Source organism: Amphiprion ocellaris, chromosome 9 (genome assembly GCF_022539595.1).
Source record: "Amphiprion ocellaris isolate individual 3 ecotype Okinawa chromosome 9, ASM2253959v1, whole genome shotgun sequence".
Taxonomy (NCBI): domain Eukaryota; kingdom Metazoa; phylum Chordata; class Actinopteri; family Pomacentridae; genus Amphiprion; species Amphiprion ocellaris.
In genome coordinates this window covers 4909499-4928636 of record NC_072774.1, presented here as the reverse complement: position 1 = coordinate 4928636, position 19138 = coordinate 4909499, and the positions used below count along the sequence as shown (strand labels likewise).

General features: G+C 36.6%; 1 protein-coding gene across 3 annotated transcripts; it reads right to left on the bottom strand.

Annotated features, from left to right (window-relative positions):
- Nucleotides 1–386: 386 nt before the first annotated feature.
- Nucleotides 387–19039, bottom strand: nbn (nibrin). Of its 3 annotated transcripts, none has more exons than XM_055013764.1 (18): nucleotides 18881–19039; nucleotides 17378–17499; nucleotides 13484–13605; nucleotides 12396–12555; nucleotides 12199–12302; nucleotides 11634–11751; nucleotides 9596–9786; nucleotides 9395–9495; nucleotides 9175–9307; nucleotides 8921–9099; nucleotides 6717–6885; nucleotides 5554–6157; nucleotides 5251–5337; nucleotides 4915–5004; nucleotides 3518–3658; nucleotides 2992–3105; nucleotides 2866–2915; nucleotides 387–686 (listed from the first exon to the last, which is right to left on the bottom strand). In XM_055013764.1, the coding sequence occupies exons 1-18, from the start codon at nucleotides 18909–18911 to the stop codon at nucleotides 653–655; spliced, it is 2550 nt and encodes an 849-aa protein (XP_054869739.1). In that variant the 5' UTR covers nucleotides 18912–19039; the 3' UTR covers nucleotides 387–652. The 3 variants fall into 3 exon arrangements, with proteins under 3 accessions (XP_054869739.1, XP_054869740.1, XP_023147640.2); XM_055013765.1 differs by having other exon boundaries at nucleotides 6717–6879; XM_023291872.3 differs by lacking the exon at nucleotides 4915–5004.
- Nucleotides 19040–19138: the final 99 nt, after the last annotated feature.

Below are 19138 nucleotides of genomic sequence, written 5' to 3'. Positions count from 1 at the left end.
TTTTGTGTCAGATCATTAGACTTAACATCTTAGTTCAGATAAATTTTAGAAAGCGGCTCAAGAAGCGATGACTTAATTAAAAGCCGCTCTGCAGCCTGTAATAAAACAGACTTCTGTTACTGCACAATTTATGCTGAATTAACCGACACGCTGCACTTTCTGTGAACATGGAGGGGCAGGTGGGCTTTAACTGTCTGCGCAGAGGCCAGTAGATGCTTGGCATGACAACTGCTTATCTGATCTGGTAAAAGTGCCTGAAGAGTTGGCTCGCCAGAGAGTTCGCTTAAGAAAACGCTCGAGTCAAGTTTCTACAGTGGTTCTGCTAAAACCAGGGAACACTTTGGGTCTTAACTTAAAAAAAAGACAGAATAGCTGCTTTCAGCATGTAGAGTTTTCAAGCTCTCTTGTACAACTGAAGAGTTTTTAATGTTTTGTATGCCATATTTTTTATTATTGACAAATAAAAACTTTGAGAAAACTCGTGAGACTCTCTTGTTACATTGCTTACTGTCAGCGGCTTAATTAGAGAAGAACAAGACAGAACAGAAATATAAGAATTATGACAGAATCGATGATATTTCTTGAGTCCTTCTATGAACACGTACTTCCTTTGAAATGAATCCCCTCTGGAGGACATCTAGATGAAGGTATTTCATCGTCTCTTGGCCAGTTTGGTGGGGTTGTACCTAAAAAAACACACACACAGACACACACATCTCACACGTTTGTCCACGTCGGGCTTTTAACATTCCTCATGGATCATTCCTCAATGTCCTGAGAGGCATTTTGAACAAACAATAAAAACAGCCCAAATTAAGCGCTGTAAAACACGGTCGGTGTTTGAACAGCTTAAAGCAAACAGGCTTCCTATAAAACCACGTCTGGAAACTCCGTTTAGACCTACCAAAAAAATAGCGGATTGTTTTCTCAGCGGCAGAGTCTGTTCCCCGGCTACGCATGACTGACTGAGCATGACTCAGTGATCAAACAGCTCAGCCTCGACGCACACACACAAAATCAATCTCAGACTGTCTCTTTTCTGCTTAGTCAAAGAAAACACGACAGCGCCGGCTTACATCACCTCTGTCGCCCCGGCAACCGCTGTGACGAAAGAATCGCTAGGCTCCGATTGGCCGAACCGAAGCTCCAGTGGCCCCATATCCATAATTCTCAGCTAATTATGTTGCACCTGATTACTAAGACTGAGACTGTACAGACGGAATCTATTTCAGATGTGTGTTCAGTGACGGAGCAAGCAGGTGCAAAGAGTGCAAACGGTTTTCATTCACTTTTAATGTCCAGGAGACAAAAAAAAAAAAAAACACTAACAGGAAGGTATTGTAGCTCCTTCTAGTCTCCTAGGAACTAAATCAGACACAGAGCTGCTAACAAAGACACAAAAAGGTCACATTTCTAACTGTCTGACTCAACAGTGAACACAATTAATATAAAACACGTTAAATGAAGCAATGACAACATTAAATGAAAATAGTTTCCCTTTTAAACCCTCTGAACCCAAACAGTTTCAGGGTTTTTTCACTGCAATACAAAGTCCTGCACCTCCATGGAAACAGAGCAACCATGAAGAAGGAGAGAGAAATGTCATCTGTGCAATATGACACAATTATAATGCCATAAATCACAAAATCATGTACAGTGTGTTTCCAAATGTCCACAGCTGTTACCAATACTGGAAGAAAATGGCATAAATATTTCACTATTTACATTTCTACAGCCAACTCATCAACGCTAAAAGATGTTTCACCATGCTGAATGTATCTCCAACAACTTGCTCCTCAGTTCACTGTTTTTGAGTCATGCTGCATTTATTATATTGATCCAGAAGGTTTGATTTTCAGTCTGAAGTTGTCCGAAACTTGTCCAAAATGACTCGAAATTGGTCTAAAGCAACAAAAAATGTCCAAAATGAGTGACGAATTGTTCAAAATACTTACTAAACTTACTTGAAGGTATCTGAAAATATCAGGAAATTTGGCATTTTAAACAAGATTTGAGTCATTAAGGTGAGTTTAAGTCACTTCGGACAAGTCTCTGCACGCCAGCTGTAGAAAGATGTTTCACCATGCTGAATGTATCTCCAACAACTTGCTCCTCTGTTTGCAGTTTCTGAGCCATGCTGACTTTATTTTACTGATCCAGAAGGCTTAATTTTCCTCTCAGTCTGTCTAATCTGTTTTTATACTTGTCTCCTCTCTGTTCTGCGAAAACACAAGATGTAGGTCTGCTAAATATTCACTATATTTTTGTCACATGACTGTTGGTCACAGCTGAACTGTTCATGGCTTGTCAGTTGCGCTGAGGAATGCAGAATTTTTTGCTTTGAAAATGTGTATTTTTTGCACATAAAAAAAGACATGTAGAATAAAGTGATTTTGAAGCTTAGATTTGGTTAATTTTAAAGATAAAAGCGCACATCACACATTATCTGTTCAAGGACTGTTAAAAAGCTGAAAAATCCAACATTTTTGTCAGTTTTTATAATTTCTGCCTGATAAATGGTGTAATTTTGGCAATTTTTAAAAAGGAAACATGCCTTTGAAACTAGGTACAACACATTCTTGCAGACTAAAGTGTAAAATTTGGGGTGCAGCTTCTTGTTTATTGATAGAAAATCATAATGCTACTGAAATTTTACAGAATCCACAGTTTCTTACTCATGAAGACTTCTGTCAGTGAAAAATGACACATCAGGACACTGGTGACAAAACATGACATTAAGACCTCAATTCATGAATAATCATAAAATAATAATGGGCCACTGTATATGTAACTAAACAGAAACCTTACAAGGAGTATTTTAGAAAGTTGTGAGAGGAAAACAAAAATTAAGATCCAGTTTCTCACCTGAACAGGTCGTCTCCCACAGCCTCTTCCCTCCTGCTCTGACGCTCCTCCTGAAACAAAATTAAATTTAAGCCCAAGTTCAATGACCAGGACCAAATAATAAATGAATCACTGAGGCGACAGTACCTCTGCTGCATCCTTCAGCCATTCATCCAGATCAGTGTTCTTGCCCCTGTTGTGAACCAGCAGGTCGGATCCTCCAATGATGTGCTGGAATCCGTCGGAACCCGGCACACGGTTCTGCCACAAACAAGAAAAATCACATGGAAAAAAAACATTTCAGGAGTTTCTAATCAGGTCACACTCAAGCTTCTCTTAAAAATGTGGACATAAATGTCACTAACATTAAAAATTTTAAAGAGAAAATCAATTGTAGCTTCTTTTTATGTCATTTTCAAAAGGAAAATAAAATATCTTCAAGCGTTTTACCATAAATCAGTTCTAGGCCTTTTATTTTCTACCATCCTCTTGAGAGCTATCAATAAATGGGGCATATTTTTGATGGAAATTCTAATTGCTGTCAGTGAAAAGACAAACTGGATGATACTTTGGTTGGCATACATGCAACTGCAACACTACAGAGTCTTTTTAGAAGTTTTATAATTCACTTAAATACTGTTTCTGAATTTTAAATGAGCGTCTGTTGTCTGACCTTTCGGAAACACTTGAAGTTCTTTGCGCAGCCATTGGAGTGCGTCTGTTTCTGTTTGGTTGTCGGAGGAGCCGACACAGTGAGAGATCTGAACTCCACCAACACCTGATTACGAGGAAGGCCTTCATCCATCTTAGACTCCTGCAAAAAAACAACATGAATTACTCAACCGTTGTAGCATCGATTAACGTTGTACGATCAATTAAAATGCTGAAACACAAAACCGGCCAGCAGATTTGAAAGACATGTTAGCTATTTTTTATAAATCACCAAAATTACAGCATTTATCAGAGCCAGAAACTATGAAAACACAAAGAATTGTGAGATATCCAACTCTCCTTGAATGAATCTTGTGAGATGTGTGGTTCCATTGAGAAAAATCAAACAAATCTAAAAAAAAAAAAAAAAATATTCTACATGTCTCATTTTTAAAAAATGTGAAAAAAAAATCTGCACCAGATTCTGTGAAAAACTAAAAATTCAACAAAAGTCAAAAAGTCCAAAATTCAGACAGTTTTAAGTTGAACTGCAGGCAGTGTATACACTAAACGGAAAGGAGAAAAGCAGTGAAACAAATTAAGGAGATTTGGAGGAAAATAATACAGATTTGATAAATAAAATAAATGCAGCAAGGCTCAAAAATAAAAAACAGAGGAGCAAGTTGTTGGAAGATACATTCAGCATGGTGAAACATTATTCTAGGGTTGATGTGGAGAGTAGAGTGAAAAATGAGTTAACAGAGGTTGTAAAAATGTAAATAGTTAAATATTTATAGTATTTAGAGCCTCTATTGCTTTTCCTGTGGACATTTGGAAAAACGTTACACATGTTGACTTCAGTTTCTTTTTTTTATTTTTGTAAAACAAACAATCAAGAAAATTCTACTTTAGTTTTATCATTTTTATGTTTTAAGGAGACATTTCTGAGTTCTCTGTCCTTCTTCATGGTTTCCAAAGAGGTGCAGGACTTTATATTGCAGTGAAAACTGAGCCCACACTGAGTGAAAACGTGACAGTAAGCAAGGAAAACACCCAGAAACTGCTGCTTGGAGTTTAGAGGGTTATGTGCTGCACAGACAGGAAACATCACAGTGACAGACAGCACTAGTTTACACTGCAGATGGGAGATTTAAAGTGTGAAGACAGCACAATAAACACACCGACTCTTACAGCTCTGAGATTACTGAACCTTTGAGCTGCTCAAACCTTTCTGCTATTTAACTCTTTGGAAAGAAAATGCATCTTTACAAACTTTGATGCATTCAGCTTTTCTTATCTGTCAGAGGCTTGGAGGTTCAGAAAAAAACTGAGGCGACCTACACTGACAAATGCAGCTTGAAAATACAGCATGTAGAAAGAACTAAAAGAAGGAGGCAGAAAAGAAAATACAGGACTTACTTGGACCTCCTGCTTGATCCTGACAGGTTTCAGAGAAGTTTTAGTGTCGTCTTTAGACCGGCTAATATCTGCTTCGATGAGCTCTAAATCCTACAGGACAAGAAAAAGTTAAAACTGCACTGAACTTTTGAGCTGAAGCTTGAAGCTGCTCAAACCTTTCTGTTATTTAACTCTTTGGAAATAAAAGGTGTCTTTACAAAACTTTTCTTATCTGTTAGAGGCTTCGAGGTTTATAAAAAACTGAGGCGACCTACGCTTACAAATGTGTAAAGCTTGAAAATACAGCATGTAGATGGAGCTAGAAGAAGGAGGCAGAAAAGAAAACACAAGACTTACTTGGACCTCCTGCTTGATCCTGACAGGTTTCAGAGTTTTAGTGTCGTCTTTAGGCTGGGTAATATCTGCTTCGATGAGCTCTAAATCCTACAGGACAAGAAATAGAAAAAACTGTGCTGAACCTCAAACCTGCTCAAACCTTTCTGCTATTTAACTCTTGGAAATAAAAGGTGTCTTTTTAAACCTTGATGCACTCAAACAGTTTTAAATCCTACAGGACAAGAAAAAGTAAAAGCTGAGCCACAATAATCAAACATGGTTGGATAAAATTTTGAAATTCTGGAGTAAATCTTCTTCCCTCACCTCAACAAAGGATGCATCATCATCCTGTACAGGTTTTATGTTTCTACTTGTGCTTGCAGTTGGTTTTTCACTCCTGGACTCTTTATTAGTCGTCATGTAGTCTGTCGGGTGAAGCGGCTCCGTCTTCACAACGACAACGTGCTGCTCAGGTCTCTGGCTGTGGATGTTATGGAGACTTGACTTCTTCTCCAGGCCAGCCTGCAGCTTTAGTTGTCTGCTTGTTCCATTTGCTTCTTCTTCTCGCTGGACCCGCTGCCTCTTGCTTGAAGACTCCACTGCAGTCAAACCTTGTTTCTGTTTGGCCGATTTGTGCGTCTGCTCATCTGAGAGCTGCTCGCCGAAGCCGTCCATATCTTCAGACATGATGGACTCCAGTTCCTCCATCTGTATCTCCGCCTCCATCTCCTTCCTCTTTCTGTTCAGTGGTTCTTCTCGCCGTCCTGTGAACAAATCAGCCTCCGACTCTGGTGGAGTCTCAGAAACGCCTCTGAGTGAAGGTGAGGAGATTTCTTTAGTGGTGTTTGTTTTGTGGACGGTGATGGACGGTTCCAGAACGGGTCGCTTTGGCTCCGACATGACATCTGAGAATTCATCCTCCCAAGGCCTTGATGAAACACAGAGAAATCAATCAATCAGACTTTTTTAACCCTTTAATGTGCAACATGGCTCAAAAGTGACCCAAATCCAAAGGAAAATGGGTATCTCCTGACTCACACTGCGCATCAAAGGGTTAATATAGCACTTTTCATTCACACAAAATGCAACACAAAGTGCTTTACAGAAACAAAAAATGCAATAAAATGGTGCAAACAACCCTCCACACTGTCAAGTTATCAATAAAGAACTCTAAAACGTGTAATGAGGAACTGAGGAAACGCTATCCTATTAAACACATGAAATGAGGAAACACCAGATGAGCTAGATAAATGAGCAAACTAGGATAAATGCAATAAAATATCTATGACAAAAACAGAGATAGAAATAGAAGTAAAAGAAATTATAAAAATAGTACAAGAAAGGATAAAAATAAAGTAATAAACTAAACATTAAATAGATTAAAATATGTAAGTAGGTGAATAAAATGTGTCAAAATAGACATATGGTGCAGTCCTGACATCAAGGTGCAGAACCACTGGTAACGTCCTAAAGGAACAGATGTTTACCTTTTCTTGCCGACCGGCTGGAAGAAGTTGATCAGAGTCGACTGTTTCTGTGGGGAGGCTTGTGCAGAAGTTTTAGGCTTTTGAGGAGACTCCCTAAAGAAGGAAGCCTTCGTTCCACCGTTGGTCTTTGGAAAGGAGGGCTGTAGTATGACGTCAGTAGTACCTGCATCTCAATGGCAAAAACACTGAGTTTAAAGGATACCTGTTACAGTGCTAGTTTGCACAGATTAAAAATGCATAAAGAAATGAGTAAGGATGCTAAGTGATCTTCATAACATAATCACTTTGAGGTGTACTACTAATAATACTACTTTATTTATGTAGCACCCTTAACAACAGCATTTGCACAGTGCTTTGACAGTCAAAAATGCAAATACAGAGACAATCAAGGACAAACGGCAGATCAGTCAAACAAAATAAATAGTAAAAATGACAATAAGTTAAAGGAATAATTAGCTGGATTAGGATGCATATCAAACAAAGGAACTAGGCAGTTTAAAAATTGAAGAATAAGACTGAAGATTAAAAGTTAGAAATTAAAAATCCAAAAATTACATAATTAAAGAAATAAAGATGAAATCACACCAAAGAATGAGGCAGCTAAAATCAAAATAAAGCAAGAGAGAATGTGTAACACCTAATGACAAAACTGTTTCACTTTTTCTTGTAATAAGACGTAGACATATCATTGCACAAATGTTAGTATCTATGCAATGACAACTGAAAACAGACTGATGGATGCATAGCTGTATGCAGGTTGCAACTGTGATTAAATCTGATGTAAATTCAAGATTATTTAACATTCTGTTGCACAGACAAGAAACTAGCATCGCCGAAAAGGTTAACACTGTGCAGTTTTAACTGAACTCAACGGAGAAGAAAGGAGATCTAAGGGTTAAAAATGGAATAATTTCATCATCAGAGTCGTAAAATTATGGCCTTACTGTTACTTAAAATAATCTAAAAGTTGAGGCCAAAAAATGTGTTGTCCATCACTAAAAAGTGTCCCATGTATGAAGAATTCCAGTTAATAAGAAATGAAGTGTAATCACAGTAAAGTTTCATGTTTTGTCCACGCAGATTTTAATAGGGCTGAAACAATTCCTCAAGTTATTCAAGTAATTCAATTACTAAAATTCCTTAAGGCAAAATTCTCTGAATCAAGGCTTCATTTAATCCACTGCATACTAGACCCCAGGTCACTAACTAGTCTGGACCCGGACTTCTTCCTATATGGACTCGGACCTATAATCAATAAATTATGAGGGGATTTTAAATTTGATGGGCTTCTATTTTAATCAGCGCAGTTTTTCTAGTGTTGACGGCGTTTATCAGATTAGAGGACTGAACTATAAAGACAGTTTAACATAGTCAGACTTTCTTTGTGAGTCGACAAAAATTAAAACCTCAGTCAGAGTTAACAGGTATGAAGGTGGTTTTCAACTTTCTTTGTTAACCCTTTAAATCCCAGGGGAGCGACGCCGCTCCCATTTTACGAGCACTTTTTAAATCACCGTAACTCCTCAACCATTTGCACTAAAGAGAAAATTCAAACGGTTCCTGAAAGAAGAGAAGATGCATTTTATGGGGTATTATATATATATATATATATATATATATATATATATATATATATATATATATATATATATATATATATATATATATATATATATAAAGTATTATAAAATTAAATTTTTTGTAAATATTTATTATAGTTCATATTTTGTTTCCTAATTTATTATTCCTAATTTAGTAAAATCCTGAAAAATCCAAGTCAGTTTTTTGTTTTTTTCCACTTTAAACTATTGCTACATTGTCTAAACACACAATTTATGTCAGATATTGCCAAATATTGAAAGGTTACGTTGTTCTGAAAAAAGGGTAAAAGCAATCACTCATAGTATGATTTCTGACTCTTTTACAGCCCAAACAAAAAATCCAGGTGGCCTGTATGACCCTTGGGTGTTAAAAGGTTAACTCAGAGTTGCTGCTTCAAACTCGTCACACAAACAGGAGGGTTTAACGTTTCCATGGCTTTGTGTTTTAGTTGAATACTCCTGTACTACACTATATATGTACAATACATCGCAGACGTCTGTCCGTGTTCCTCCAGGACGGTTATTTCTGCTGCACAGCGCGCTCACTGTATCAGTCAGTACAGGAGAGAAAAAGATGCATCTCTAATTTATTCATGCATCTACCTGTGAGTTTGGAGTCAAGTTTCTTCCTCTGTGAGTTCTCCGTGATGTTGAGCGATGAGCTCATTGTATCGGCCACGACGTACTCAGCTGCTGTGTTCTGAGCTTCACGGAGCTGGTTTTGCTTCTTTTCTGGAGTTTCTCCCACTGCAGCCACCCCGGTCACCTCACACACCTCCATCCTGACAACAGAGGAGTTTAGGCTAAGTTTGGACCGTTTTTATACATAAAGGATGTGTGTTTGTGTTTGTCTGTACCTCTGTGAAGTCTCTGTGTTCGCTGCATAAGCTGTGATGTTCTGAGTTGCTGCAGGTAAAACCGTCTCATCCACAGCGACGCTCTGAGACAGCGACGCGCTGGGAATCCTGGGTTTAACTTTAGGTGCAGAGTCTGAAACACAAACAAGAAAAGAGCAAAATTATACTAAAAACATAAAAATAAAAACAGCCTTTAGTTCTTTAGTGACTTGCCACCCACCTGAGTCTGGCATCAGGTTGGACGGGTTGCAGTATTTGTCACAGGAGGCGTAGATGGCAGCCAAACCGATTTCAGACTCTGTGATGACTCGTAGGCCTTTTCTGTGTCCAGAGAGAGACTTTTTAAAAACTCAGAAATCACTCCAAGACAAGTAAACAGCCACTTTAAAGTGCTTCCCTACAGAAGAACAAGAGTCTGAACCTTTGCACGATGCTCCTCACAGAGTTTACCCACTCGGTGGTGGACGGAGGCAGCAGAGTTTGGGAGTTTCCTGTTATAACATCGATCACGCAGGTCTGTGGAGACTCCAGCAGGTTTCTGAGCAGCGAACTTTCCTCCAGCAGCTGACTGCTGCCGCCTCCAAACTTCACCGCTGCACTCAGGCGCTTCAGCTGCAAAACAACATTAAAAAAACAGCAAGTCAATAAAGATTACAGACACAGAGAGAGCCCTAATTTGCACACTTTCCAGCTAATCCATCCTCTGAACCCCAAGATCTACTGGTAGGTTTGAAAGGCATGTTGTCTTTAAAAAACCCTGCCACAATTTTACACTGTAACAGAGCTAGAAACAGTAAAAAGAAATAAAATCTGTCAGTTTTTCACCTTTTTAACAGTCCCTGAACTACTCAAACAGACATTTTTATGCAGCACCTTCTAAAAAGTGCTTTACAGACGGGTCAAAAAAATGGGAATAGTTATTGAACAACAGGAAGCCAGTCAGTCCATAAAGAAAGAAAACAGACCAGAGAAGTAAACGTTTATGTGCAAGGAAAAGTTTAAATGCAGCTTCTAGCTTTAATTTGACGGTACAATAACTTTATATATGTAGAACCTTATACAATCCAGTCCAAACAGAAGGAGAAAGACCAGAGAGACCACAGTGGAAATTTAAACATGGCAGAAGATTTGTAAAATAGATCCATACAACAACAGTAGACAATAATCCAATTAAGGAAAAGGGACAAGTTCTAAAAAGAAAGTACAGAGTAAAACCATAAAAACAAGGGTGGTAATAATAATAGTAGTAGTTATAGCAAATAAACAATAAATACATACAGAAATGAATAAACAAAGGAAAAGGGAATAAAACTGATAAAGTTAGTAAAATAGATAACGTAACATAAAAGCAAGGCCATTTTTCCAGTGTTGGTAACACCTGGTGTTGATTCCTGCTTTATCAATGTTTGTAAAACAATTAATCAAAAGAAATTCTACTTTTTCTAAAGAATATTCTCTACAAAAGACACTTCTGAGTTCTCTGCTTCTTCATGGTTGTTCTGTTTCCATAGAGGTGTGGGACTTTAAAATTAAATGAAAATTGAGTTCACAGTGAGTAAAAATGTCACAGGAGCACAAAAAAATGCCCCAAAACTCCTTGGAGCTCAGAGGGTTAAACTGAAGCCTCGATCCTCTGGATTGGCTCGAGGGAATATTCCACATTACTGTTGTGCTTAACCTGCAACTCCAAGCTTGGAAAATGCAGAAAACACAATTATTTACACCTGAGCTGGCGTCTCAGAGCAGGAATGGAAACTCGTCACGTCACGAGGGCGACAAAAACACATCAGAGCTGGACAGATAAGACTGTTATGTCAATAAAGCCGAACAAAACGTTGGAGATAAGTTTGTGTTACTGATGACGCTGAATGATGTGAACATGAACGCATCTGGTGGGTTTTCCATGTTTGAGTCATAGCTGAGAGATTCAGTCATGAAGTGAGAAACATTAATTAACTCACTTGTCAATCAAATCTGTTAAGTGCTTTTTTCCATACTGGTATTAAATTATATATCATTCTGTTCATTTTCTGCTTGCTCTGGAAGCCTGTCATGGATATTTGTCATTATTTTGGGCATTTTAAAGACTAAAAAGCCCATAAAGTAATCTTAAAAATATTTCACAGGTCCTATAAAGGAGAAAATGATCAGCGGCTGCAGCTCTCAGAGCAACGAGGACCTGGAGGATCTCAGGCTGCCAACTGCCTGGCAACTGATATGTAGCCGGTAAACATGAACATCACGTAACTCTCCATCATTTCTTTTAAAAGGAACCAGGGCGATGACAGTCATATCACCTGCAACAACATCTCTATAAATCTCCTAACTTTATACACTCGACTGAAGAGGATAAACACAGTTATCACCTGCTATTTGCTATTTTATAACTTCCACCTGCAAATATGATCAGAGTAGTTATGTAAGGGCATAAAAGAAAATATAAAACGATCAAAACAAACCTGTTTGGCGCTCAGGAAAACAAAGGTCTTCCCAGTGAAAAGCTGTTGGCGAGCCGGCATCACTCCGAGGTTCACTTCCTCTTTATTCAGGCTGGGCTCGTCAATTTCAGGAGTGAAACTGCAAAACAATAAGAGGAGATAACGTTTGGTTCTGTGGGATCAGTGTTCAGTATTAATGTGTATACTGTGGCGTTTAATCAGCACATGAAAACCAGGAACGTGAATGTAATACAAATTTAAAGAGGAGCATCTACAAATGGAAAAACATCCTCATGAGGGATCGAATAAATGAAGCGCTCACAACTTACTCGCTCACCAAGGTTAAGACTTTAAACCGTTAAGACCTACCATTGTGCAAGTCCACCAGGACATAGTCTTACATTTTTATATATTTTTAATTAATCAGTAACTGCAACACAACTAGAACCAGAGATATCAGCCTCCAAATCGGGTGAAACTGTGAGGATCGGAGATCCTGTTTTCTGCGGTTATATCACATGCTGTTTTTCATGACTTGCAGACTAATTAAACACCACAACACACATGAAACAGGCTGTGTTTGTACCTCTCAGCTTTAGGAGGCGCTAACTTTTGCTGCACGGCTTTGTTGAGCTCTGAGAAGAACTCCGGCTTCACGATGGGACGGCAGCACAGCAGAGCAGAAATCGTCTAATCAGGGAGAACAGAAAGCAGATCGACACTCGTTTAGGACAAACGATGGCATCACATGTAAGAAAAAATGACGGAGAGTCTGGCTCTGACCTTGATGGTGACTTTAACAGAAGGCATGACCAGGTGTGTGCAGTCCTCGGTCCAGGTGTTGACCAGGTTTCCACCCAAAGCCTGCAGAGCCTGAGAGAGTGTCGCTTTGCCTTCGTTGTTCAGACATGATGAACAAACCACAGGCTTCTGACGACCCACACTGAGGCAGATAACACACAGTGACACAAACAAAGACACACGGTATGTTTTACAGTTCATTTCTATTAACTGTATATTGGTTTTGATGATTTTCTGGGCTTTAAGTGAAGAAAATTAATCTTTCAATCTTAATTTAACTGAAAAATTCCCAAAATTTCACAATTTACTAGAGCCAGAAACCGTAAAAACAGAAAGAACCAAAAGATTTTCAACTTAATTTTCAACAAAATAACCACAAATAAGTTTAAAATTGTAATATTTCTTTACATTTTCTAAAAAAAAAAATCAACAAAAATCGACAATTTTGCACTAAACAGATCCTGTAAAAAACTAAAAATTCTGCACTTTTTGGCAGAACTGAGAATCTATGAGTGATGCAACAATAATGTTTTCAGAGAGGATATAAAATCATGCAGAAAGTAATTTCTAGAAATAATTTTAAAAAATGTTAAATCCATTAAATAATTTCTCAGTTATCAACAAAATCTTTTTGCGTCTTTTACGGTTTCTTTATTATCTTTTCAAATACTGCAAAACAATATTGCATATTTACCCTCTAAACACAGTTTTAAAGGCATGTTTTCAGGAAAAAAAATCTCCAAAATTACACCATTTGTCTTTAAAACCAAAATAATCGTCAGAATTTTTGCTTTCCGACGGTCCTTGAGCAAATCATGTGTGCTGTTCAATCAGGAAAAACAATCAAATCTAAGCTTAAAATTGAGATATTACATAAAAATCACTTTACTATATATGTCTAATTTTAAACTTTGCCAGAGGCTGAGAGGAAAAAAATTACTGGCTAATATCAGATACATTTATAATATAAAAACAGAGGTGCAGGACTTTATACTGCAGTGAAAATGAGCCCACAGTGAGTAAAAATGTGACGTACACATAACTAATCAGTTTTTTTTTCTGCTACAAACCTGAATTTGCTGTGAAAAACTCCAAACGTCACTTCGTCTCCTGACTTGAGGCTCACTGGTGCTGTGAGACGCTCGCTGTTGACGAATGTGCCGTACTTGGAGGTGTCTTTTAGAATCAGAGTCTAACAGCAAAACATGTGAGAGCAAACCATTAGTCAACCAATCTACTGTACATCTCTCTTTTTAATTATTTATGCGTCAATGAGAAACGCCTCCCTAAAAATAAAACACAAGATGGAAATGTAACCCGAGCCCCAAAATAATCAATTAATCTGTCAATAACAACTCTTTGGCTTCCTGTTGTTCTTTTACCATCTGTGAATCCTGCTTTTGTTTGTCTGTCAGAAACACTTTGTAAAGTCTTGTTGATATAAATAAAATTATATAAAAGGAGAGAACTGCAACCTTGTTTTCAAACAGATGGCAAACACACACAAACGATAGGAAATAAGTAAGAACTGTGAAAACAGACAAAAAAACCCTTTGATCTGCTAAATCTAAGTCCCTGTATCAGCATTTATTTGTTATTCTACATATCATCTACATATTCTCTTATCCTTTATAGAATCTTTCCTTCTCTTTTTAACCCTTTAATGATGATCGTCGCAAATTCACATCATACCACTTTCATTCATGTATTCCCCCAGTGCCGGTTTGTGCATATTCAATACGTACCTAGGAACCTTTTGCAAGCACTGGTTTCTCGTAGGATCGGTCGGAGTGGGACCTACATTATTATATGCATCAATATGTAATTGAGGGATATATCTTGCATGCATTTTTATTACAACTAAAAAAAAATAATGTTTTTTATGTTCATTATGATCACGTCTTTACAAATTCCTGAATTACTTATTATGGAAAAAATCACTTATTAATACATAAATGACTGAATATCAATTAAATGTCAACTAAATGACCATCCAAATTTAATAACCACTTTCTAATTAGCTAAACAATAATAAAATGAGCTTATTCAAAAACACTTTTGATTGTGTTCTTTTTATTAAGCTGAGATAATCATGACAGACATTTCTTTTTTGGCAATACATCAAATTTTAAATGGAAAATATTAATAACTAATTGTATGTGTGTCCGAGAAATCACTTTCCACTAAGTTCCCCATTACAAAAACACCTCCCAAGGAAGTGTGTTAATTCCAGATCACATGACCTGCTCCACATGATGTCATTTCCTCCTGAAGAAAAGACTGGCCAGACTCCAAGGCTTTCTGAGTTATTTAATATAAAGTAGTGTGTGAGTCAAGTGTGGATTTATCGCATGTCGACAGGTTTACTACAATATCTTCAGTTTTACTCAATTGCATATATAATATTTAGAGGAATCTTTCTGTAAAAATGCCACGTGGTGTTTGGTTATAGGCGGCCCTGTTGATTTTAGGCCTGAAAACAGCAAAAATGTCAACTATGATACAAAAAGTCCCCCAATTACATATGGCCCCAAATATCTGTTATTATTATTATTATTATTATATATCTACTGTATGTGCTCCAGACAAATTAACAATCACCACTTAATTTGGCACCAGCTTGAAAGCAAAATCACAAATAATTCATTTTTTTTTATATAATTGTAAATAAATTCAGGCATCAAGGGGTTAAATACTCTTTTATAATTAGCTTAGAAATATTTTTTCTTTAATTTATTTATTATATACATCAGAATGATGCACTTTACTGTTTGCACCTGAATAGATTCACACACAAATTAGTTGTACATGTATAATGGCAAATAAAGATATTCTTCTTATGCTTCTGAAATTGTACTTGGGCATGTTTTATTTTGTATTACTCAGCAAACGCTGTAAAAACATATAAATTATATTCATTAGTGGAGAAAGTAAATCCTTAAAAAAGCCTTATAAATGCAGCTTTGCAGTGTTTGACCACAGTTGAGTGGTGTGTTTAGTTTTGTGCAACAGCGCCACCTTCTGTGTCAAAGTGTCATCACAGACAAACATTTTTCAAAAAGAAAAGAAAAAAAGAAATATATTATTTTTACTTGGAGCATTATTGCTATTGCATGGAGAAATGGAAAAAATAATCTTGAAAACAGTAATCATTTCCTACACTTCCTCTATTCAATATTGTATGGAAAACACTTGCACTTACTTCATAGTTATATATACAAATAACTATAAGCTTTTCAGTATAAGTATTTCTCTGTGATTTCAGTTGCTATTTTCAACTATGCTATTAACAATGGAAACAGATCTTTATTCATCAAAAAAAATTAGTAATATTAAATCACTACAAAGCTCAGGTTACTGTTTGTGACTTTGCTTTTCTACAGAGTAAATCTAAAGTAATAACAGTGAGTGAAGTGCTGCCACACCTCAGACAATCACCTGTGAGTTGCACTGGAACATTTGACGTCAGATAGCTGAGTAATTTCACCTTAGAACACCTCAGAGAGAAGAATTATTCCACCGCGCTGCTTTCAACAGATGTTTTCATTTTGTCTTGTTTTTTTTACTCAAGTAAAAGTTGTTGCAACAGGAATCAGGTGTAATTAGTAAGGTTCAAGGATACTTTATTTATACCTGTGGGTAGATTTGTTTTGCAGAAACAGTGCTTGCATTTGGCATTCTATTACACAACAGAGACTGAATCTGACAGGCAGGTACTTGTTCGAGTGACAAGGCAAAAGACAAAAAGTGCTCAGTGTTCTAACATCCACTAACATAGCAGCAAGGATAGGTAAAAAGATAAGATAAATAAAACGAAACACAATAAAAAAAATTTAGGAAAATAAAATCAATCTCTGGGATAAAAACCAGGATACAAACATAAAATTTAAAAGCCACAACAATAAACAGAGCTAAGAAATAAGATTAATAAAACAAAGTGCAAATGTCACTACTACTTATTAAGCTCAGTGACGGCGACAGAAACAAAACTGGTTTTATAACGCTTTGTGCTGCACCTTGGGACTAAAAACCTCCGTCCAGAGGGAAGAAGAGGATGGGAGTCATTATTAAGAACTGATAAAGCCATCCTCTGTATCTGTGTAGCGAACAGGGAGGCTGGACGAGACTGCGACTCACCAATCAGGCGACCGGATCATCTCACTATTTGGTTCAGTGAGTTCTTCTCTGTAACAGAGTTCTGATCGAATCAAGCCACCGAGCAAAAAGATCAAACAGACTCAATAAAAGAACGATAAAACAGGGTCAAGATTGTTCTGTCAATGTGGAAATATGCAAGTTTTCTGAGGCAGAGAAGGCGCTGATGCCCTTTCTATAATAAAAGGGATTTATAATAAATCAAAAACTATAGATATTTAAATTTGCTATCAGTAAAATGTTAGATTAATATATCAAATGTTTTCAAAGATATTTTTAAAAAAAATCTGTTGAACACGTTTCAGCATGTTTTGTTGCACATTGAAATTTGAGGCAGTTTGAATGATAATATTTCAGGAACTATTGAAGATAAAAACCTGAATTTTTCTATGTTACTTCTCATAATGTCAGTGATTTAAAATTTGTAATATTGGTCAAGCAAATCAAATAATCTCATATAATGGATGAGTTGAAATATGAGAAAAACTGAAGCCATCATGAAAAGTCCCACCTTTTAGCATACGTTAAGAAGAAATTGATAGATGTAGACTGGTAATATTTTCTGAACCATATGCAGTTATATGTTACAATCATGTAAAACGAAACCTATAAAATACTTTTTTAATATGAAATATTTGGCCACACTGAACTTTCATAACTGATTGAGCGACTACAATAAGTTATACCACAAAAACAAAAATATTGGTAAATTGTCTACATTTTGAGCAGAATGTTGCTGTAAAAATGACATTATATGAGATGGAATAAGGCACACATTTGTCAGTTCTCTGTTTACGTCTTCCTCTCACCTCATCAGAAGCAGTGAGCTGAGCGTGAGCCCTGCTGATGGACTGATCGCTGGGGAGGAGGATGTCACAGTTCTTACGTCCCACAACATACTCTTTACCAGAGAGGAGGTAATGAGTTCCACCTGGGAGAGACAAACAGAGGGCTGGTTATTGTATTTACAGATACACAACCTGATGAGGGTTTAAAAACTCATCTACCTACATTACAAGTTGAATTATGACAAGATAAATAAATAGTTTTTGTTTTCTTCTACTCTTTCACATTATTGACACTACAAATAAAACATTTTAACATTTGTATATTCTTATTTCACACAGGAAATTTTTACTTAGAGCACATATTACACTTATTGTGCATTTTTCTTTTAGTTTATTTTAACTTACTGCATATTTTTGCTTATTTATCTGTATTTATGGTGGTAGTAACTGTACTCTTTCTGCCATAACAACTGAATTTCCCCTCGGAGATTAATAAAGTATTTCTATTCTATTCAAATCGAGAAGGTAAGATAAGATCAGATATTGCTGAGAAATAAACAAAATGACATAACATAACAAATGCAGTGCCTAAAATGTAGAAAGGCAATAAGATATAAATACGATGCAACACTGAAATATGATAATTAAGCTAAAATAAGACTAGAATAGAATGGTAAAAGTAATACTGGCCATTATACTGAGGAAATAAGAAATATTACAAAAGATAAAACAATATTGCACATGAAAATTGAGATGATAAATTAAATATTGCACATTACATTGACAATGTTGTACATGAAAGTGAAATATTGCAGATGTAATCAACATGTCAGACATGATAATGAAATATTACATATAAAATTGAAATATTGCACATAAAAATAAATGACGGTTCTTTTTTGTTTTGCACTGTTGAGAAAACTAATATTGCAAAGGATGTTAATATTATTACTACACGTGACTTTATTTGTCTGCCAGTCTTCTGCATAAAGTTTTACACCATTTTTCATCTAAATTAGTGGTTGGAGATGGATTATTTATTTAAAGCGGAGACTTTGGTGAGAAAACAGATCATCTCAGGCTGTGTTTTCTGACTGAGATCCTCCCTGACAAGGAAACGAAACTAAATCAGCTTCTCTAATGATTTGCATAGCAGCTTCCATATGTCTGGTTGTGAGCATAAAATCACCGAGTGCATGTTTTTAGTTGTATTATCTGTGAGTTTTTGAATAACTCATCACCCAGTTCCATGTTTTAACTGCGCAGATAAGTTTAGTATGAAACTAAATCATTCATTTCTCTTCTCAACTTACAGTTAGCTACAATAAATGACACTTAAATCGTATTCAGCACGACATTCTGCGTGTATTTCATCAAAAACACGCAGCTTATTCTCAGAAACATCGTATCTTAATCGTAACTTTAATCCAAACTCAGACTAGTTCTGTGGTTTAAGTGGTTTTAACTAGCAGCTAACTTTACCAAAGCGTTAACTAGCAGCTTTAAACCGACATTGCTGATTACCTCCGGGCTGCAGCGGCGTCAGAATCCACATTTTGCTGCCTTTTGTTGCCTTTTCATCACTTAAAACCAAACGCGGACCAGAAAATTTCCCACATTTTATGCTAAACTCTACATTTACAAACAAGCTGGCCTCGGCGCGCCTCTGCGTGACGTCATAATCCCGCGTCGCGCCTCATTTTCAAAACAAAAGTTCCCTCATAGGTCTTGTAATTAAATTCGTCAAGCAAGCTTACCTAATAAATAATATTAATTAGATAA